The sequence below is a fragment of the Seriola lalandi genome, unplaced genomic scaffold (genome assembly GCF_002814215.2).
Source record: "Seriola lalandi dorsalis isolate HSWRI2012SDOR001 ecotype SW California unplaced genomic scaffold, Sedor1 jcf7180002054898, whole genome shotgun sequence".
Taxonomy (NCBI): Eukaryota; Metazoa; Chordata; class Actinopteri; order Carangiformes; family Carangidae; genus Seriola; species Seriola lalandi.
The window spans coordinates 3718179-3742489 of NW_019525450.1; the positions used below are offsets into that span (position 1 = coordinate 3718179).

The 24311-nt window shown below is 39.9% G+C and overlaps 1 protein-coding gene across 5 annotated transcripts in view; it reads right to left on the reverse strand.

Moving 5' to 3' along the window:
• The window catches only part of kif13ba (kinesin family member 13Ba), a 48444-nt gene extending 24904 nt beyond the window's left edge, over positions 1–23540 (reverse strand). For 4 of the 5 annotated variants that reach the window (XM_087180205.1, XM_023429646.2, XM_087180204.1 and 1 more), the window contains exons 1-8: positions 23476–23522; positions 22618–22791; positions 22064–22388; positions 16141–16234; positions 2362–2374; positions 1755–1815; positions 1512–1604; positions 518–698 (exon numbers count right to left, since the gene is read on the reverse strand). In XM_087180205.1, the coding sequence (XP_087036331.1) occupies positions 518–698; positions 1512–1604; positions 1755–1815; positions 2362–2374; positions 16141–16234; positions 22064–22133 (512 nt within the window). In that variant the 5' untranslated portion in view covers positions 22134–22388; positions 22618–22791; positions 23476–23522. Of the gene's footprint in view, positions 1–517; positions 699–1511; positions 1605–1754; positions 1816–2361; positions 2375–16140; positions 16235–22063; positions 22389–22617; positions 22792–23475 lie in introns of all 5 variants that reach the window. The other variant, XM_087180203.1, reaches the window with a different exon arrangement.
• Positions 23541–24311: the final 771 nt, after the last annotated feature.

Sequence of the window (24311 nt, forward strand, 5' to 3'; positions counted from 1 at the left end):
TGGTGATGTCAGAATGAACCTCCAACTTTCTCTGTTCTACCAACTAACTCGAGGCTGAGGACTGAAAATCACTCCAGATACTGGCTGTTTACCTAAGAAGTAGGCTTACAAAGACAGAGCACATATAGACAACATATATTTAAGGTTAATGTCCCAGTGTTTGCGACATTCCAATTCTGGGCAATGAAACCCATGTCCATATGGTACGCATTTGGAAATGAACTTAACATGACTGTGTCAACACTTCAATGCTGTCTCTTTGGTGAAAGGATTTTAGTGTGAATCAGCTGCAATAAGTTGAATTTGCCTTAACAGGATACTAACATTACAAACAGAATCTCCACTAAAAGAATATCAACATCACAAGCATCAATCTGGCTTGTACAAGGGAAAGTAAATACAAATGCAGCAGTTTAAGTGGCTAGTTTTGGAACTTTAGGATTTACCAGAGCCACAATGGCCAACAGTGGGAAAAATCCACTTGTGAAAGTAGTGGAAGATTAGTTTGAGGTCATACCCTTTGGGATCAAGCAGATCCCGGACCTTCTCGTTGTAGATCTCCATGTAGGAAACCTCAACAGTAAAGCTCTCCTCCTCCCGCTGTTCCTTCTGAGTTCGTTCAAACAAAGCACTGCACAGGCGGGGAATCAGACCTGGCTGGTCCCCTGAACCCATCATTGTGTATGACTTTCCCGAACCTGAATACAACACAAACACACACATACAGGCACACTAATAAGTGAAGATTTCTTGTGAATTTAGTATTTAACAGGTGTGAAAGTATTAGATTACGACAGAAACAGTTTGCCACACCCTCTGAGTCAACTTCATATTCTGTACCACTAATCCTGACTTTTGTGTAGACACTCATTATCATTTACCAGCTCTAACTTGTTACTATTGAAATATTATCATTATCAGTCTTACGCCTTCTAACAAAACAGAAACTTGTATTCTAACCTATACAGATATCTACATCATTTGAGCAACATTGGTAAGTTGTGTTTGGGTTTCAGCAACATTGGCACATCTATCATGCCTATGAAGGTTGAAAACTGCATCTGAGCTTTGGTATTTTTTTTTTTGCTGGAGGAGAGGCTTTCCAAGCATCATGCCACAACACATCCACACTGACACTCCTCTTAATCACTACACAAAACGCTTAAGGGCACTTTGATATTAAAAGTTCAAAGAAATTGTTCATTTATTGTGTCCAGCTCCTGTAGTCATGTAACTGGCTCAGTTATAAAGTACAAAGTTGCCACTTTCCTCATGAAGGTTATAATGTTTTATTATGTAGTGTATCCTCATTGATATAAATGGAGTGGACACAAACTCCAACAGTGTATAGTTTCAACAAAAACTACACTATAACCTTCCTGAAAATAGGATTTATTGTAGAACTATTGCATTGGCTGCATTCGTTTTAGCTAAGTGTTCTGTACCTAATAAACTGGCAACTTGGTGCATTCACCTTACACAAAGTAGTGAGGCGCACCATGGTAGTTTACCTGTTTGTCCATAGGCAAAGATACAGGCATTGTAGCCCTGGAAGGCGTTGCAGAGAAGACTTTCCCCAAGGCACTGGAACACCACCTCCTGACCTGTAGACAAACACGTACACAAACACACAGAGCATATCATTCTGTCCAATTGCTTACATTCTCAATTTAACATTTGGAATGAGTGAATTTTAACACATTTCGTTCGTAAGAGTTTAAAAATGTTTACTGGATGTTGGTTAATAACCTAACCTGCGAAATTCTCCTTATCCGTCTCATCCATAGACCAGAAACAGTAATCATAGGCGAAGACCTGGACAGCACATGGAAACACAGGCAAAACAACAGCATGAGAGACACACAGAGAGCACGTCTATGGCTACTTTATCACAGCAACGCTAATGTTAAATAAAGATTTGGATTCAATTACATTTCAACTGATAACATTTACTTCTTCTCAGTCAGCATACTAAACTGTAGGTGCGGTGTACTTAAGTGTCATGTGTTTTGTGTAGCACTGTGGGAATTTTCAGGTGACACAAAAGGCCTTCTTGGCAAATATCAAAATACAGTAAATTAGCAAAAAAAAAAAAAAAAAAAAAAAAAAACAACAGAAAATAAACACACAGCCACCCAGCAACAAATATTCCTTGAGGATTTAAAACCAATAAATTAAATAAGATTCTTCTGGCAAAAATTGTTTAACAAATCATTACTTTGTTTCACTGCCTGTACGGCTGCACACAGTTCACAAACTGAGTCAAGGAAATACAGCGGCGTCTTTGTTTAACACAGAGATGATTCACAAGCATGGAATTAGCTCAAATGTCTGTGTATGTTTGGGTGTGTGTGTCGTTACCTTGGACTGATTCCTGATGATATTAGGAGGGTCAAGGTCCACAGGAGCATGTGGAAAGAGAGATAAATGACATTTAGTGCACATTTTGGAGAGGATGCAGGAGTCAACATACTTTGAATGCTGGTTCATTTTGTTCCATATTGAGAACAGAAATCATTTATGTAGCTTTCTGCGTTTTTTTTACTAACATCATGAGTCGAAAGTCGAAATTAATAAAACAAAGACAGACACGGAGAGAAAGACACAGCCAGAGCCCATGGTCTCAAGCTTTCCTTGTTTTCACTAGTACACATTTGATTGAATATCAACATCGTGCGTGTGTGCAGCTTGTTTACATCTTGTTTGTCACATATCAAAACCAACTTCCCAGGGGATTTGGTAAGGGTGAATGCCTGTGGATGTCAGGGTAGGCATTCATCTTTGACAGCTGAGGGAGGCAAAAAAAAATCTCTGGGACTTGGATGAATTGTTGTGGGAATGTCTGTGTGTGGGCATGGGTGTGTGGGGGTGACTGGGTGGCGGAGGGGGTTGGTACTGAAATTGGCAGAGGGCTGAGATAGTGTGTGGTGGAATCAGATGGCTCTGTAGAGGGGTTACTGGGTCGAGGTCACACACAAAAATGAACAGACATGTGGTGAAAATGCCTTTGAATGTTTGACGTTTAAAAAAAAGGGGGGGGGGTGCAATGTGCATGCAATCAACACACACTACACACATGAACCCACATGCAAACATGTCCGTATTATGAGCATTTAGCCAACAGCCATGTCCTTTAAAACTGATCTCCTCAGCATACAGACAGTAAGTCCATCTGGCTATCTCTGCATACAAGAAAATGTCAGAGCAGACCAGAATAGGCTCATCTAATTCTAACAATGAGGTTATACAATAAAAGTTTTAAAACGATAAAACACTAACAAAGAATTACCAAAACATAAACCCCTGCTACGAATGTTTATGGCCATGCATATATCTAAGATGTACAGTATTTTTCTTTGAGTGAAAGAATATGTCACCAAGCTTAAATATGCTGTTTTCCAGCAGTTTCATGCCTGGGGATTTCAACCTTTTGACATCTTAACATACTTGCTTCTGATCTGTCTTCAAAAGGTGGAAAAGCACAAAGCCTCATATAAGATATCATGCAGATCAGATCAAAAACATCTCATTTATTGTGTGGTTCACTTAAAGGGCACAGGTTGGGCCCCTGCACAAACATTAATTACCATTAATTCATTTCAACATCTTAACTACCTGGCACCAAGTCATTCAGAAGTGCTCAGCTTATTCTGTTGCCAAGCTCAGCATCAGTCTCAGCATTTGTTTTAACCTACTGAACATAAAATATATGAGGACAATAAATACAAAGTCAAATCAGCACAACACTATCACTGATACATTTCATCTGTGTCTGGGAAATGTGTAAGGGAAACTGACACCATGCTCCACAGTGGAAAATCAACATCATCCACATAACAACTGTTTTGACATGTCAGCGTTTAAGTTATCACCATCATGATTTTTATGATAAGTATCACAACATGGCTCATGAACTATATCTTACCTGTCCAGTACTTTTAAAATCAGGCTCTGTAAAATCATTGAAATGTGCTTCAAGCATAAAGTTGATAGAAAAACATAGTGACACTGACTGAAGGTGTGTTTTTTTATTTCAAAGCCACTGTGTCCTTTAATATCACAATTTACTTCTGCTGATTCGTGTGATTGTGATTGAGAATAAAACTCAGACATGCTTTCTCGTGATTGTGAAATGACAACTGTCATTAGGGTATTAACATTTGGTAGGTACTTTAATAGGCTTACTGCAATATGACACTGTTGGGATTGGCAGTCCCTGAGGGAACATAGTGTTAAGCCTCTATTTAACAGAGATCCTTCTATATTGTCATTAAGAAGACCCCTCAGACTGGTGAGGCGGAATATAGGTACTACACTGCTGCCTTGAACAGGCCATGTAGAAGGAGCTTTTGTGTTTTGATCCTCCTGTAGGGCTCTAATGAATGGTATTATACATCATGAATTATAAATCATCTCCTGTCAGGTTTTCTATAAAAAAACATTTTCTCCGAAGGTTAAAAAGTCATGCCCTTTTCTGTTCCGTTCTTCGCTTCTTCTTCACAACAAGAAACCTCTTGTCATCTTTCTCCTCCATCTATGGATTGTTGGCTCCACCCACAGAGTAAGGGCAGCTGCCAGTCGGAGACATGCGTAAAGTCAGATGATGATGATAAGACAGACAGACAGACAGACAGACAGACAGACAGACAGACAGACAGACACACACACACTCTATACTTCTATGCCCATAAGGACCCTCAAATGCATTCATTCCATTTCTTAGTAATGCTGACTATCAGTGCCAAATACCTGACCTGACACCATATCCGACCTCGACTCTGAGCACCAAGCTACATCGAAAAAAAATGTCCTCAATGGATATAAGTATAGGAACACACAAAAACACACACAGACACTCACACACCTGTTTCCTTTTACCCTTGCACATTCTTTATAAACCGCCAAACCTGCAGCTCTTATGCAAACCAACCAGTATCCAGTCCAATCTGTAACACATATTTCACTGATGTTCCACTGCTGATGTGATGCGCTTGGCAGAGCAAATACATGCAGAGTAATCCTCATCTGCACTGTAATTTCTCTATTGCACTGCTTTGAAGTCCACAAGACCTCCAGCAGTTAGTGAGGATGTTCTAAATGTGTTAAAAGCATCTTATTCTTTAAATATACAAAGAAAAGACCATGATGTTGTCTAGATTCTTGTCAAACTGGAATCACTGATGCAACATGTATCCACTTACAGGCTTTATGACACTAAAATGTTTGTAAATCACTGATTTCTAGATATTTTGTTTTTTTCTCTGACAGCTCCTCTCAGGGCCTTTAGAGCATCCTCCATGCTCACTATCTCCCCACAGCCATATCTCCACACACTTTAGGGGTGAAATCAGCGTGGCAGGTTTTGACGTACGTAGTGATGACAGCTGTCATGGATGCTTCAAAGGCAGCAGCAAGAAGGGTCATCCATGTCTTCCAGTAAAACGCCCATTAATGAAGCTAGGGGCGCCCCTAACCAATGGGAAGGGAGCGTGAAGCGGTCAGGAGAGCTGTGAACCCGCCTCCCTCGGTCCTCGCACACATCTATTCGTCCCTCCTCCCTTCGGTCTGCTCCTCTGCTCTGATCACCGTCATTTAAAAAATAACTTAATGCATGGCTGCTTCCCCCCGCCTCTGTCTTTCTCTACTGTTCTTGCGTTCTTTTTTTCTCTCTGGGACTGTACCATTCACGGCTGTGTAGGGAGGAATGAGGAATGGAGGATAGAAAGGAGGCTGAAGGTAGCCAGGGGGGTCAGGGAGGAAAGAGGCTGGGCCTGAGACTGGAATGTTAAGCTGAAACATACTGATGGCACAGGACAACAGGACATGTAACAGGCTAATGCTTGAACTCAGCATACACATACTAACATGGGATATGACAATAGGTCTTCACATACAGTGAAAATGACAGATATAGAGTAGATAGTCTATGCATATGTGTAGGCTGTAGTCAAAGTAAAGTGCACTACACATACCACTCTGCAAGTGCTGTATCATAAAAATATAGTGAAAATCCAGGACCAGGACAAGAAAAATACCCACTGATAATGAAATTAATAAAATTCAAATTCCACATATACCATGCAAAGTCCAGTCTGAGGATGATTTTTAATCATACTGCAGAAATCTGCTCTGGAAGGCGGTTATATTTTAGTTGCATACACAGAAATGGCCCAAAGTGTTGGTACCCCCTACACCTTATTGAAACAATGCACCGTTCTTCTGGTAAAGTGCTGAAATTAAAAGCTCTTTTGTCATGCATACCTGCACGCCTTTGGTTTGCCATTGAACAAAACAAAGAACCTATGAAAAGAGCTGAATTCTCGCTTATTCTTCAAACTTCTAAGATGGCCTGGACAAAATTATTGGTAAAATTAATATCTATTTGAATGGAGAAAAGTACTCATTGTGCTGTTTGGTATCATTGTGTGCACCACAATGACCATGGACAAGAGAAAGAAGAGAGTTATCTGAGGAGATAGGGAAGGAAATAACTGCCAAGGTAAAGACCATCTCCAATCAGCTTGATGTGATCACAGTTGCTAATATTATTAAGAGGTATAAGGTCCATTGGACTGTAGCCAACCTCCCTAGTCGTGGCCGCAAAAGAAAAATTGACGTCAGGGCGAACAGGAGGATTTAGAAAAAAAACACCTGGGCACAGGGTCCCTTGAATCAGTGCAGGGCAAAATGAAATCTGAAGATTATCAAAGCTTTCTGGAGTGAAACATGCTGCCCAGTGTCAGAGAGCTTGGTCTCAGTCACAGGTTATGGTTCCTCCAACAGATTAAGAAACCAGCCAAGAATAGATGAGAAGAAAACATTGGACTAGTCTAAAGTGGCCTTCTATCAGTAAGGATGGGGCTAGACGATTTGGGAAAATAATCTAATTGCGTTTTTTTTTTTTTTTTTACACCAATATTGCAATTGTGATTTAATTTGCAATTATGTTTTTAAGTTCCTTATCTTCTGTATTATTCAACAAACACAAGCAATAAATCATTCTATGTTATGACTAACACAATATTAGATAGATATACCATAAACTTTTCTTTCCTGTAGGCCAGGCATATTCCATATTTCATCATGTCATGATGAAAATAGATGATGCATGAATTGATATGAATGATATTTTCTTTTAACTATTTCAATCACAGTAGTATATTGACTGATTTGTTTAACTTACAGCCTTGTAAGCGTATAAAATTATCCATCGTTATGCAGACATGGTTCTGCGTGTAATCGCAGCCTTTGCGTTTTATCATATCGCGATACTATCGCAAAAGTAATTAATCATTCAGCCCTAATGGCAATCGGGAACTGGTTCCAGTTGAGAACTGGTTCCAAATTGTTTGAACCATAGGAATCGTATGCCTCCAAACCCATCAATTGCTTTCATCAATGCCAGCATGTTTTTCTGACAGTTGCGCATTGCAAAACAATAATATCAAACTCATGATTCTAGGCTGCTGGAAAATTTCAACAAGGAGTGATGGTGGAGAGAAAGAAACAGTCCAAAGCGTGGCTTCATTTCACAAAGATGACAACAGAGTTAGTTGTCCCATACATAGGCTCGACTTGGGCCATGTATTTGACACTCTGAGCACAAGTGCAACTGCTTTCCCAACTAAACAGCATATCCGTGAAAAAAAGGGAAAATATCCTGTGTTGTAATAACATTAGGAAGGCTTATCTGATTTTTTTCCTTGACTAATAAAACCCAAAAACAAATGAAAACAAATGCTGTACAAATATTCTCTCATTTGATCCATTTTAGATGATGACAGAGAGACTGTTGCTACACCTAGCTTCCGTGGTGAGATAATAAAAGTTGCATTAATGCTGAAAACCTGCGTAGGCCTTCCTTTTTTCCCACATACAAAACTGATCAGGAATTGTTAAGGGAATTGATAAAGAATCCGACTAATAAGCAGAATATTGCATTACATTTTGAATACACAGCATTTAAAGTAGTATATTACATCGAAAACCAAAAGCAATGTGTCTGATGAATGAATATATGGAATAGAGAATAGTGGACACAGCTGATACTGATAACTTTTATCATGCATTGCAGATGTCATACGTTATATCAGTCTCACACACTTTCTAAAAGTTCCACACAGCTGACATGTTGTTTTGTTTTGGGGGCCTCTCACGCACTGGTGCATTGAACAAGGTGGGAGGTGGGACTACACGACATAGCACATAGTGCTTCTCACAGCTGCAGACACCAGAGTATTGTTCCTGGTGCCCAAGACTGCAAGACTATCAAATTCAGGCTAGTCTTTACACATGAACAAAGGGCAAAGTGCAAATTCCTGATACAATAAGATACAATGCAATTCAGTAATACGGTCTGCACTTTCACTTTTACTTCTACTCAGTGGTGTCAATGAGGAAATCCATTAAGCATAAAATCAATCTAGCTACATGTATAAGAGAACTTCAAAATTGAAAGGCAGGCATATTTATTTGAAAATAATAATTCTGAAAAGACCAGTAAAACATACATACAGTATGTTCATGCATTACTCCTCCAGTATCAGATTTTGATCATGCTAAGCTGATGGCAAATGGGGCATGCAAGAAGCATTTGCATGTCTCTTCAACATTAACCCCTGGAACAAATTGAAAAATCCAATGCACACACTTGTTTTTCAATTCATGTGATGCACATTAACTTGACCTCTGGATAGTTGTGCTCGCTTACAAGCTCTTCAAAGAAATTTAACACAAAACTTGACCTAAAAAATATTTAAAAAGTTTAATGTTTACCTACTACATACCCTCTACATATTCACCCACAGTGAACCAGTTCATATATAACTAAGACATTTTCTCACTCTGCTCCAAGTTAAATGTTAGACATTTCTTACTGTGGCTGTAGAGTACAGTGAGTAAGCATTCTTCAACCTGAGGACAGAGTCTGAACTCATTTCTTTCTCAAGTGTTTTTAAGATGAGCACTAAATTAGTCTGCAATGAGCTACAATTCATACTTTTACAATTCTCAGATGCCCAAGCTACCATATGCACATCATCTCACTACACACTGTTACAAGTATGTGCTGCAAAATGTTTGCTATAATTTTATAAATTAATTTTCCCTAAATTGATTTTGTTAACCCAGCAGCATTAACTCAACAGAGCTCTACCTGAGCCTGACCAGGTCTAACTACATCAATTCAAAGGAGGAAAATTCTGGAGAAAATGAGCCTGTGTGGCCTGTGGATGAATGGCACTAACTTAACTTCACCCTGTCATTATGATAATGGACAGTTAGGAAATCCCACCATCACATGGTTGGTTCAGGCTGGTCTGCTCAAGCTATTCAATAATATCGAATATTGCGATATTTCCCACAATATGCAATATTTTTCATATCTTTTCTTTGCAATTTTGTCCAACCATCATTTCACTTCTTTACTTTCTTAACATATTACCTTGGCATGTCACATATAAAACTTTAACTGCTGTTTAGTTACGGCATTAGTTACGCCTGAAACAATGTAATTATATATTTAAATTAAAAAAAAAAAAACAACAAAAAAAAAAACACCTGAAACATAAAATACCCCCACACAATAATTTTGAATATTGTCCAGGCCTAGTTAAAGCACTTGAGTTCACTCTGCATTCAAATACCACTTTTCTACATTAACAAATACACTTTAGATCCTTCACATCTAAAAACAGATATTACCAAGCACAACTGCACCACACACACACCCTCACACACATGCTGATACACACACACAGAAAAAATGTCCAACTTCAATTCAAGATACAGGTCCACACAGTCTCTTTTGTGTATCGTCTTGGAAACCAAGCTACTTGTGTGTTTGCCTCACTGACGTCTGACAGGAGACAGATCGTTGTCAGAGTGTGTCAACATCCAGCTTCACTAGGCCAATGCAAACAGCCTCAGGTCATCATGCAAACTGTAGTGTCTGACCACACGGCTGCAGGGAGGTTAGCTGTCTGTGTATCACACAGAGCAGTACACAGTGCCCTTAACTCTGCTGTTCAAACTCTGGAGGTTAGGACATCCCCAGAGGTTACAAAGTGATTCAGACAAGGCAGGTGTAAAAGCAGATAGGACACCAAGTAAAATGTATGCAAGATGTACGATTTCCAGTACCAGACAGCAAAGAAAACCATGTAAGCCGTGGCTGTTAGAGAGCATAAAGAACTAGCACATCACAGCATTAATGTTTCCTTGGTGGTCCTCTATAAGCAGAAGTTAAAGAAATCAAAATACTCAAGACTTTATAAAACAAGATTAATGTCACCACAGCAGTGAGTCACTGAGAGTGGCAGTGTGAGGAACTTCAATCTGGTCTGCCCAGTGTGCGCTGCTGGTGGAAAAACTGAATCAGACCCACAAGCAGAACACACAACTGACAACTGCAGAATGAAAAAAATAAAAAAAGGAAATGACCTTGAAATGAGGTCCTTTCAAATTATTCATGTCGAGAATCCAAGTACAAAAATAGTCTGGGGATGTTTTGATCAGGTAAAAACACAGAATGCCACTTCAGTCCTAAGTTGAAGAAGTTAGAACACTGCAACATTAATTGAATTGGTTTGTAGAAATGTAAAAATTGTTTGGCATCAAATTCTTTGTTAGGAAAACTTTAATGCTTTTTTGTCTTGTGGAAAATTTTGTCTTTGTGTTTTAAGAAATACTATACAAAAAAATAGAATAATTTTATTCTAATTAACAATTACACAAAATTCACTAATTAATTCTTGGGCAGCTTAGGCCTATGTTAAAGAGGTAATGACTAGGTCAACACACTCAGTGGACAAGCGCTATTGTGTGAGAGGCTCAGTGTTTAACCAATCCTATAAGTGGCCTTGTATACTTTCAGTGATAGGTGACCTTTTCTCTCCCATGCCTGAGTGCACAAGAAGGTCATATCTGAGTGTTATAATAGAAAGTGAAGGTAAAAAGGCAAGAGAACTACAACAGACCTAAGTAATATGTACACTCAATATACAGAGCATTCGAATATTGAGTAATAGCTTGAAAACGTGACAACAATCCATCAAACAAACACCAGTAGATATTAAGCTATGATTGTAAATTAAGTCTTCAAGAGGTAATTAAAAGAGCCTGACCGATTTATTGGCCTATCACAGATATATCAGTATCAGTGCATATAGTCTCCGATACGTGCTGATATGAATACTTCTATTAAGAAGCAATAATACAGCGGAAATGCTCGGGTTAAGTCAAGTTATATAGGCAGCATTTTATGTATATTTGATCCTTTGTTTTCATTCAAGTTTAATAAACTGTATATATACATATTTGTTCTTATGTGTTATATTTATAGTTATTTATTTTTATAGTTATTTTATTTAATACCCAGTGAAGTTTACCGTTTCAGTGCACTGATGTCATTTTGGACAATAAAGCTTATTGTTACACTGCAAAATATCCTGCTTTCATTACATATCTTTTTCACAAGGGTTATATATATATATATATATATATATATATCGGCCGATATATCAATATCGGAATTTTTTTTACTCCCTAATAGCTTTAGTAATTAACCATTATTTGCCCCGGATAATTCCCGGTGGATAATTCCTCAGCTTTGCTTTCCTGGTAGGAATGCAAAAAGGAGGTGGGGAAAAAGTGGTTGAAGCTTCTATTTGAAATAAATAGAGGCTGTATATCAAAACTGAAAAAAAAAAGATTGGTGCTAATGTATTAGCTTTAGGGCATTCAGCCAGTCATAATCTAGCAATAACTCAGTTTGTCTGAGTGCACTTACTAACCAGGAGTTAGCTCTACAGCAGAGACAGTCAACTCTTACAAATGGAAGTTCTACTTCCCAGCTGCTGTCGATCATTTAGTGAGTGGATATCAGATCAACGCCAGTGGCTTTTATCATTTACTTGGATGGAAAGGTGTTTCTGACAGCCTAAGAGAAGGAGAAAATCCTTCGTTTACGTTTAAACAAGACTAATCCTTTGCTTCGGGAACAACCCTCACAAAAGCAGCAGTGCAGACATTTTTGAAAGACTTATATTTGACTGCAGAGATTAGGAGTCTCGAGGGTGAATATGCACATATCAGGTGAAGCTTCCAAAACAGATGATGAACAGAAAAGTTTCAATGCTGTTTCACAACAGTCTGATTATTTTATTCTATCCTCAAATGAGAATACACACCTATCTCTCCATATCACATCACTTGTGCTATTTTCTTTCTTCTGTCACCTCTCTTTACATGTCCAGGAATACTTGCTCCATCTACTTGGTAGGGTCACATGACTTCTGACCCCAGACATCCTTCCTAGAACTCAACTGTATAGACAGCCTTGCTGATATTTCAGACAAGCCTCTGCTCCACACTGTGTTTTCACACTTCCAGAACCTCAGCTGCAATGTGGCACTGTAAGATTTTGATGCTACCAAGATAACTGTTTTTATTTCTTGTTAAAATTACAAGGTGTTCAGATTTTATTAGCAAGGACAAAAGTAAATAATTTACAGATGCATACAGTTAAGAAGAGTAACTGCAAGCAAATGAAAGTGAGGGGTCAGGATGGGGGCTTTCTGTTATTGGTAATCCAGAAAATGAAGATCATTTTCATATGCAGTGGAGTCCAATAAATACAAAAGAATTTAAGTGCATTTAAAACAGTAGAGAATACTGGGAAATGGCAATCGATCATTAATACGTAATACTGTGACATTATGGACTTAGTACATGTCTGGAACTTAAATCTAAATATAGCGACAGTCTTCTCTCCCATCCTTGTTGTTCCTCTTAAAGGAGCTATCTGTTTGTAAGTTTTTTCTGCCATCAAAAGTGGTTTCTTGCCAGGAACAGGTGGTGGTGATTGTCTCTTCACAAGAGCTTCAGCCATCATTGTCTTTCTAATACAAGAGGTTATAATACGGCCTCTGAGCAGTGTCTTCAGGGCAGATTGGATGCTACCATGAGTTGCTATCTAAAAGTGACAAGACGGGCTGGCTAGCAGGTTAGCATGCTAACTTCAGTAGAAGAAAAGAAAGATAAAGACAAGAGGTTAACACTGATGTTGCTTTCCATCATTGGAGACAGCTGTTGGCAAGTAAAGGAATAAAGAAAGTTTCAGCTAGACTGATAAGTAAACAGCTGTTAATGCTAACGTTGGCTATGTAGCAAGGTGGGATGTTGGCAGCTGAAATTTGGTTGACAAGTCTTAATGTTTACCTACTACATTCCCTCTACATATTCACCCACAGTGAACCAGTTCATATATAACTAAGACATTTTCTCACTCTGCTCCAAGTTAAATGTTAGACATTTCTTACTGTGGCTGTAGAGTACAGTGAGTAAGCATTCTTCAACCTGAGGACAGAGTCTGAACTCATTTCTTTCTCAAGTGTTTTTAAGATGAGCACTAAATTAGTCTGCAATGAGCTACAATTCATACTTTTACAATTCTCAGATGCCCAAGCTACCATATGCACATCATCTCACTACACACTGTTACAAGTATGTGCTGCAAAATGTTGGCAGCTGGGAGCACAGCCATGATCGCAGTGAAATCTTTGCAGACAACACTTTCATTTGGACCCAGACAGGCCGGTCAACAGGTGATTCAGTAATCCAATATATAATAAGAGCTTTTGAATATATGCTGCCCAGTAATATTGAACGACCACCTAACGATTTAGGAAGCTGGAGAATTTTTTTCTTCATGCGTACCAGTTTATTGGCCCGAAAGGAATTTGGATATGGATTTGTCTAATTTAGTGAAAAACTTTCTTGTTATTAGTACAGGGATATGTGTCAATTCTAGGGAACTCTATCTTATCTAGGATATTGTCTATGTCAGCTTGAGAGAAATCAGAGATACATAAGTCAGAGTAAAAATTACAAAAAAATATTTGTTAATGGCTATTGGGTCTATAAGAACATCACCTGATGAGGATTTAATACTAGGTATAAGCCTGGACGCTGCTGTGGCTCTGGCCTGCTGAGCCAAGAGTTTGCCAGCCTTGTCTCCTGATTCAAAAACACATTGTCTTGATTTGAGTAACTGTAATTCAGCTTTAGTCATGGTTAAAAGTTCAATTTTTGTATGAAGCTGCAATCGTATCTTGTAAAGTGATGGGTCTAGGAAACTAGCATAGCTATCATCAGTCTCCTTAAGTTTCTGCAACGGTTCTGACTGTCATAATCTCTCTTTTTTTCTTACATGGGTTGTATGAGATATTATTTGACCCCTGAGGTATGTCTTGAGGGTTTCCCATAAGGTTCCTCTTGACACATCAGGCATGTCGTTAGTTTAAAAAAATAACGAGATAGTCAATCTGAGTAACTATTTTTCTGTTAGGATAATGCTGTATTGAGGAATAGACTACTGTCTTTCACGTACTGTCTCTTTCACATACGATCATTTAATGAGAAGTCTGGTCAGTTTTGTTGGTTTAATAACCAAAGAATCCTTGAAACACATTGTGCCAATCAGTTTAATGTGGAGATCTTCTGTAGTTAGTTTTTGCAGATCAGCCATTTTACTATAGACAGGGTTTGGTTTAGTCAGGAAGCTGCATTCTCTTTTTTATGCGTTATCTTCTGTAGATATGTCTTCCTAGTTTTAAACAAAGGGCATCCTGGTAACTCAGTTAGCTTAAGCAAACAACTTGCACCTGCAATATCCTAACTTTACTGCACACTTCCTCTATGCACCCACTCCAAAAGTCTGTCAGCTAGTAACAACCAAGTGAAATGCTGAGTAAAAGATAATCCTCCAATGTACACTATGTAAATGTAAACAAAATGAAAAACAGCATCTGCACACTAAGGGCAGCAGTCAGTCAGCCCATCCTCCTGCTGCTTCCTCGCTCCTTTGTCACTCATACACAGAGGGCGACACTACAGCTCTGCTCTTGTTCAGTCCTCCATAAAAGTCACCAGGAAAAGTTTATGGTCGACAGATGCCCGAGTAAATGAGGGTTTTTCCCCCTCATCTATCGTCTCCTCACTCAAGGAAGGGGCTTCACGGTCACCGACAGCGACCCAAAGTTAACCTCCCCCTGTGTTGCCACGGAAACGGAAGAGCTGAGAAAAAGGGAGGAAGCCAGGCAGTGGGGAGTTACGACCGGACTGACTGAGGGAAGAGAGAAGCGGAGTGGAGTCTGTCTTTTCATGTATAATTGTCTCTGTCTGCATGTGTCTCAGTGCTGCTGTCTTTCCTCCAGGCACACACGCACAGGCGCACGCACACGCACAGGCGCACGCACAGGCGCACGCACAGGCGCACGCACACGCACAGGCGCACGCACACGCACAGGCGCACACACACACACACACACACACACACACACACACACACAGAAACACATGCTGCTGTTGCTCTTGTGTGCTCCTGAACCTCAGACTGAAGCCAACATTATTCACAACTTCTGATCTGGCAGTCTGCAGTCAGTTCAACCAGTCACAATTCCAGTCTTTATTCCGACACAGCTGGCTTCCTCCAAGATGGTGGGGCAGACGTCAAGCATGGCCTACTAGCTGCTTTTAACTAAAACAAAAAACTTTAGTCATAAGAGGTTTTTCATTAAAGACGAGGTGATTACTTTCACAGATTGTCGTCCTGGTGTTATATTTGCAGCAGTTTGCTGAGTGTGATCACTACTGAAACATTCCCTCATTCAGACACACACTGAGTGCATGCTCACACACATTCCTGTTCTGCCCAATAGATCCACAGTTAACATGTTCTAATGCCTCCTTCTGCACAGGCATTGAGAGACTCAAGACTCCAAGTACAATTCAGTCTTTCCCACAAATACCAGCTGATTAACAGGATGGAAACAGAGTAAAACACCAAGAGAGGGAAACGAGTGACAAGTGATTTCAGTTGAAATACACCTGTCCCTAGGAGGCAGACAGCTGGTTAATCTGCTTTCTGCCAAAAACTACATCATTCCAACATTCCACACAAATCAGAGACAATCTTTTTGAGAATCAAAGGATACAGTGCAATTTCTGGGGCACCTATCACTTGCAGCATGGATGAAAAAGAAATGCCACAGCTGGAAATCTAAAAACTGACTGACAATTAATTCATTTAGTGCTACATGTATCCTGCCATACAGCCTTCAAGTCAAGCTTAAAACATACCTTGTGTCTGCTTTGCCAAGGTTAGCTCCTGCAGGATGGAGGATTGTCTGGTTCTTCACCATCTCCACAACACATTTAGTGTTCAGTTCCTTTTCTGTGGATCAGACAACAAACTGTTAAACAACCATAGCACTAAACTTCACAACCCAAACACACATAAGTTAGTATTCTTGATTGTTTCTACATAATCACACAATGTCATGTTGTACGTCTCTATGTCATCTCATTAAATAAGGCAGAATGTGTCACCGTATGTGTAACTGCAGATATAGTGTCATCATCACTTACACACTGCAGCAATGATTTTTTCCCCTATATCCTTCCCGTGGTTGGAATAAAGCTGCCAAAGTCTAAACACCACTTTGACCCTTTCATCATACATGTAGAAAAATGACTCAATATTTAGTGTCCTGTAGAATGGGTTAATTTATTTAAGGAACAACTTCTACAATCATTGGTCTGATGCTTATTTTGCCCGCTCTGCATTAAGGATAGAGCAAAAGTTTAATTACACAATAGCACACTCATTTCCTGTGGAACATCAAGTTCAAACAATAGTGTGAGCCGTATGGGAAACACTGACTCTAAAAATGACCTTTTACCTTGGGAGAGAGCTTTAGGCAATCACTCTCTATCACACACACAAACAACTACGGGTCTCCTTTACTGACCCTGGCCTGTTTGTGTCATGATGCAACACTTGGCCTTCAGAACACCAAATGGCCATTTCTAACTCAGCATAAAGAGTGGTCCTAATGCTTTGTCCACTCAGGTATTTATGTCAATAGGCTGCACAAATTAGCATATAATGTTGTTCACTGGGGCTACCTGCTCAATGTTGTAGTTTTGTCTACAACAATTCTACAGTTCCATTTGAAAAATGCCACTTTCCCCATAAATGCAAAGAATGCATTACTTCAAAAATACACTACAAATACAAATTCACTATCTGACTACTTTTTAACAACTTGGTCTGACAGTGTTCCTACATATAAAATGTTGCATACTATGTTAGTTTTCATAGACTTCTAATAGAAGCCTTGCTGTGAACGTAACCAGAAGTTGCACTGGAAAATATCAACACGGACCGCACTGGAAATTCACGAGGCTGGTAAGTCTCTCCATTCATCTGTCTTGCCAGTGAGACCTAATGATGGTTGTCGACACACAGGCTAGGTGCTGCCAGGATATCCTGGGCATCCAGTATCTGACAGAACTGGTCATGAATAAAACAAAAAAAAAGCATTTAGCAACTGGTTACTTGCAGAGCAGACTAATTTACCAGCTACAGACTGCTAGTGTTTTACTGGTGGCTGCTGCTGAATGCTTGGGCCACAGCCACTGAAATACTTCATGTTTTTTTAATGGCTGATTGCTGCAATTTATTAGACTGCAGGATTATACTTAATTTGTGTAGTAAAATGCCAAAATAAAACTGTCTTGTTAAGGGCCAAAAAATATTGAATTAACATTATTAGGATCATGTTTTTGTTTTTAATGAAAATGGTCTCTACTAGGTGTGAACATTAGTGCTCATCAATAACAAAGGAAAAGGTCACGTCATCTTCATGACTTTCTCTGTAATTAGGAAACTTGTTTGTAAAATCAGGCAACAAAACTCAGTGACAATGTCTTGCCATTTAGCCTAGTTGATAAGATAAGGATGAAACTCAAGAATCTTTGCCCCCTGTGTTGCCCCTGGTGGGGATATTCCTTTCTACAAGGAGGTCAGAGGTCAGTGCTAGAACAGCACTCCTTCAGCTACAAATCAGTGTTTGCTCAAGGACACTACAGTTGTGAGGAAACCTACTGACAATAAATACTGTCCTTCAAATGTAAAATCTGGTTCAGGGCTCTTATGTAAACAAGCACCTCTACTGCAACGTTTGACATCATAGTTCGGTCCAGTATTAACATGTAGACTGCTAAATTTTTAACAGGCAATCATGCCACAGATGGCTGTCAATAATCATTTCTCTATTATATGGCAGGCATGCAAGAGCATGTGTCAAGACAGGAAAAACATTATGTGGTTTCAATTCCTTTCTTCACCAAGAACCATCCAAAGCAGTATTACACTATGTGTGTCATTTTATGATATTTATCCCTTCAGTTGCTTTTTCTCACCAAGGCACGACTACTCTGAAGCAGGGATGTTGATATACAACACAATCGACTAGTCACAGTAATCAGTGCTCCAGCCAGGCTTGATTACAGTGTATAGAAAACAGAGCAATTTGAAATAAAACTTCCCTGATTTCAGATTTCACCAGACATCAACTTATTGATTTGGTGATCAAGACTGCATGCTGATGCAAGTAGCTTAGCGTCCTAGCCAAACAGTACCTGGCCATACCTGCCCACTGTGTCTCTGCCAAGAGTGTTTCCAACTGCTGTGTAGGTGGTCCACAAGGTGTGTGTTTTTACATACCTTCTTATTATCATGGCCTTGTTTTCCTAACAATCACACATGCAAATGACCATTTTGTCTGTGCATAATGGCTTCACAAGTTTGTTACCTTTTCTGAATGGCTAAAGTAGACAGTCAAAATCTACTATCATTTGCTTGATTGTGGCGGATCAATCACTGGGATACAAAAGTAAATTGCAACCTGAGCAGTTCTACATCTGATGAGAGGCTCGCTGTGCCTGCTCAAAGCAGGAATTTTGGTGATTTGAAGCTGGAGTGTCTGTTTAGAGAGCCTCAACACTGCTGTTCCTGGCAGGAACACAGGAGTAGAGCCATGGAAACTTGGTGTCAAAGGTCACAGGACCTGAATCAACCTCCAATTCTTCAGCTGTCAAGGAGACTACAAAGCAAAAAAAGCTGGGCGAACAAGTGGAGACAAAGTGACAAAAAGACAGTGAGGGAGAAAGAATAAGATAAAGTTAAACAGGGAGGACTGACACAGACATAGAGGGGTTGAGTGAAATACTTTCTGCTATGCCCTCTCCTCTGCTGCTGCCTACATTACCCACATGCCCATAGTGCTGCAGCTGTACTCCCTCCTCAGCAGAGGGGAAAGTGTGATGCGGTGTGGTTGAGAGGATAAATGTAACCATTGTTATCTGCCTCTCCTTGCTTCATAAGCAGCTCAACTTTCCACTGGCCTTCTCTCCGGTCCTTCCCTGGGCTACCGGTGCTGAGGTTTTGGCACAACAGCCCTGACATCAGCCAGGAAGCTGATTGGCTGTTGTACTGCCGTTGCTACGCCTGGGGTTGCTCTGTTCTTCGAAGGCCACAGCCATGGGAACATGGAGCATTACGCAACGTTAGCAAATATTCATTCAGACTCACTCCCTTCCTGCCTTTGTCCAGCTAGGCAGCGACACCACCTCTCCTCCTCAACCTGGGATACATGGGGACAGTGGCCTCGAGGTTAAAGAAGCCCACTTATTATTTCAGTGTCACAGGTCTGAATCACTGCGCCTGCTGGAGAGATGTGAGTGAGGAAAGTGAATGAGTACTCCTCAGCCCTCCCTCACACCAGTGACTGGACTGAGCAGCTCAAAGGTTTGAATGTGTAGAGGCCTGAATACCAAATTATGTGGAGTTGGAAAAGAGCATGGAGAGCAATTTTTCTACTGGCTGATAAGGTTTGAATTTTGAGTGTCACCTCTTCTAAAAAAAATGACATGTGATGTTTCTCAGAGCCGATATGGCTTTTGGGTGGTTATCTGAAATCATAAACGTCTTAAATTACTGGTACATGTGGACAGAAGCCCTGTTCAGCAAGAAAAAAAATCAGAAAGGCACTACTGGAAACGTGGCACTGCTGGTTCCAAACCCATTTCCACTGCCTTCAGCAAGCCATCAATTTGCCTGCTTGATCCCTTTTTACCAAAAATCATAATTGCATTTTCTTGCGGAGCAATGCAGAAATTTGTTTACAATGTTGACAGGAGAAGGCTTGCATGTTAGAAATCTTACAACAGTGAAGCCAGACATGCAATACAGGTACTGATAATTTCTTAAAAACTTTGCGGCAGCCAAGAGGGAAAAACAAAAACAATTAACAACAGGTACAGGCTATTAGCTAAGTCCATATAACTGTAAGCAAACACTATGGTGCCCCTGGTTATCTTTATAATATAACAAAACATATTACAAGATATGTAAAAAGGAAAACAGGATTTTCTTAACCAGTCATTTCACACTGCAGAAACAGTTGGCAGCTGAAAAGCTCAAAAACCTTTTTGTGGTTTGAAAACTAAACAGTTTACACACAGGATTCAAGGCTTCCATTAGTGTTAATTTGCATATGTGTGTAAAGTGTTTTAATAACAGTGTCATTTTGAATTTTTTTTTTTTTTTTTTTAAAAACACATCTTTGTTTTACAGTGCTTGACACTGCAGTTAGAGGAAAACAAACAAGGAGATGATGGTTTCAGTCAAATAATTCTGGGTGACAGTTTGCCATCACCTGTATCTGTCAGGTCAGAGAGCTCACTGACAGGGAAGAAATGGACAGAGTCATACTGGGATGTGGTCAGGTACACAGAAACTGTTGGAAATGAAAGTGATGTGGTCGGAGAAACCTATTTAGAGTAAATCTACCTCTATCAATCCAAATGTACCTGATTTGAGAAGGAATTTCGACAGAGCTAATCTGTAGCCTCTACTTCTCTGTGTCACCATATACATAATGGTGTTGATATTCAAAAATACCCAGTGTCAGCTGACTCATTATTGTTGTTCACAGATAGATTTGGGATTTTCTTGTGTCTAAGAGCCTTGTAAAGAGCCATCACTGAAAAATGTCATCTAGACTTTCTCTACATTAGAGTTCATGGTAAATCCATGCCTATAGGAACAGAGCGGCGATCTACTGCCTTGGTCATGTGACCGACTTCTCCAGCTCAGAGAGGAGAGAGAGAGACATGTGTGATTTATTCTGCCAGTTGTTGGTCAACCACTCTGCTTAGGCAGCTCTCCTCCTCCTCCTCCTCCTCATCCTCCTCCTTTCATGAGACACATGGTCTCCCACGGCAAAAACACAACTTGGCAACTGACCAGGAAATGTCATCCATGCCTTCCTGCATGTGGAACTGAAAATTTGCAATATAATTGACCGGAGCATTTGAGCGTGCATGCAGATTTGTCTAACACTGTGCCTTTGTTATCCTGGCTTTTCTAAAATTAGAGATGCGGATGTAAATTGACATGTAGCTCCCCAGGATAGATAGTAGAGATACTGATGATAAATGCAAACTGGCCTAATGTTAGTGAGACAGGGATAACAGTTGTAGGAAAATACAAAATCACTGTGCAATTTCATTTCCAAACAAATGAGGTGCCCCACCGTTGCAGCAAGTGACAGATGAAGTCAAGGAGCTATTGGCATCTGTATCAGCCAGTGAAAGAGACAAAGAAGCTAGACTACTTTCTAGACAGCAGATCTCACACAGTAAGTCGACTTTAAATCTCACTGGATGGCAGGCAGCCCTGAGGGAATCCCTATAGCAGCTCTGTACAACCATGTGCCAGCCAGACAACAGCTTTCTTTAATCTGCAGCAGCTCATTTCATTAATGAGTGGTGATTTCTGACTGGCATCCCATTCCCAGGAAATTAAACAGGGAGTACTTAAGTCAAGGCTGTGGATAATGTTACTGCGAGATGCAGCTTGTTTACAGTTAACCTGAGGTAGTCATTTAAGTCTGAGATAGTATATCACGAATAATATTGAATTGTTGTTCCAGTCGGAATAATAATCTGCCATTTTGTCTATATACATACATATGTGTGTGAGTATATTTGTGTGTGTGTGTGTGTATGTGTGTGTGTCACAGACTGTGTATGTAACATGGTAACCTGAAATTTAGATTATGTGGATAGATGCTGTCTCCATGCACAGGATTTCAATTATTTGAGCCAATGCATCAATGATAATCCAAATCTGAGCAGTCAGGAGCCCTCTCACCTCTCCTGTTCATGGGCCGTACACGAACAGCCACCTTGACATTGGAGTCGTCCAGGCTGGGCTCCCCCATGCTGACTCCTTACCCAGGGAGGGGAGGTAGCGCTGATCCAAAATAAATCAGCTCTTGAGCTAAACGGTCATCCAAAACCCTGGAAATGTTGCGCTAGCCGGACTGTCGGCCAGCTAGCTTCGCTCAGTTTTCCTCCATAGACAAGGCATGTCCACGGAAAAACAAAAAGCCTGTGCAAAAGCCCGCAGGAAGCCAGCGACCGCCACTTATCTTCTTCTTCTGCTCATTTCCCTGGGTAATTCAGATCCGTGGAGACTGGAAGGGATGGAAGTAAAGGGAGAAATGTAAATTATGTGAGATATTAAAGCAGCTGGCGGATGTGACTGAGCAAATGCTATTTGCAAGGCAAAAAAAACGGGCTAGCCAGCTAATTTGCCAGGCAAACTGAAGGGGAGCAGCGGCAGGAGAGAAGCAAGTTTTGGCCGTTTCCTACCATTTAACTACATAACAACCACGAACTCTACCCAACCTTCAAGCTACATACCTGGGTGGATTCATCCCAGAGGTGACACCGTTAACCTACACGCACAACGGGGAGAGATCTCCAGAGAACCGCCCGGCGATGATGTACAGCTTCCCAACGGAATCCACTATGTCCTCCCTCTATGTCGAAGTACAAGCAACTAGCAGCATCCGCCCTTCCGCCTGAGCGTTTCCCCTTCAAATTAAAACACACCTGTCAAACTCATAAGTCGAACTGAAAGATACGAGACAGTGATTCCCCAGGACAAATAACGACCTAGCTAGATAACTTTTAAGATAAGACGACACTTTATCGTACCTGTCGCTATTATTGTTCCACGCCGCTTATTTTTGGCCAAGGAAGCCGGTCAAACACCGACTTCGGGTCACACACATTTCTCACAGTTAAAATCTCAGTCAACTCTCAGTCAATTGGAAGAGTAGATCAGAAACCGTAGAACCGAGATTAGCTAATATTCAATTGCGTCACGTAACTTCTGCTCCCACCACAGTGTATAGACCAAATAGAAATTACAGATATGTTTTCAGTTGGAGTGCCTGTTTACATTACGGTAATTTAGTGTACATTATTTGTTGAACATGTTCATCTCACTATATTCTTACTTTTGTGGTTTAAAGTATAGTATTCACTCTGCGGTTATGCGGTTAACGTACAGCAACCAGGTTCCACAGGGGACCCATTACACCAGCCCAGAGGGGAACCGTTACCGTTAAGTTAGCGTTTCAAAGTACCGAGACAGGCTCGGCTAGACAGAAGTAAATTTTTTATTTTACACGCTACTAATGGGATATTGAGTAAACAACAACTACCACTAACTCCTTCTTTAGGATAAAACATGAGAAAAAAAGTACTTGTTACCAGATGTGCTCTAGACTCCGGTCACGCGACACTTCCGGTGTTCACTGTCAAACTAAACACAATAAACTTCCCACTTCCCACTATGGTTTTCAAAATAAACCCTAATTATTGAATCCACTTGAGTCACATTACATCACACTCTTCATAATACAGGGCATTTAACATTGCACTGCACTGGAATAAAAGGTATTAACTACACTGAAAACAAATTTCAGTTATATTTTAATGTAAGACTTGCATGTTTTGTAAAACAACACCAATACCACTTTGCGGGTATCTATCTGCCTTTTAATCTGCTAAAATATGATATGGGCTGAATTTGGTTGTCCAATTTTGGAGAAATGTTTGTATTGCCTTGCAGAAGACATACTGCCATTTAATATAAAAGTGTTGCCAAATAAAGAAACAGTAGCAACTTGGGTTTGAATATTTATTTAATGTTTAGTATCAGTGAACAATGACTTGCTCGCTCCATTATTATCCATGATTGTCTCCAGTACCTTGGTGATGGCTTTCATTGTTGACATTAGTTAAATATAAATTGCTAAACATAGTACATGCAAATGGTACAAGGAAATTCAACATCTGTATTGTTTATTTCAGATAAATAGATAAACATTTATTCATATTTATTGCTTCATGACTGACAAGCTCCTTTATTTGTTGATTCAATTTGTGTACCTGTAATTCAAAATTCCAGCAAATAACATTCAAACAACACAAACACTTACAAATGTTTACATAAAGTAATGGTTGCCAAGACTGTAATAAAGGTAAGGAACAAAAATAGCATACTTTAAAAATATATATATTTATTTTTAGATATCACCTATTAT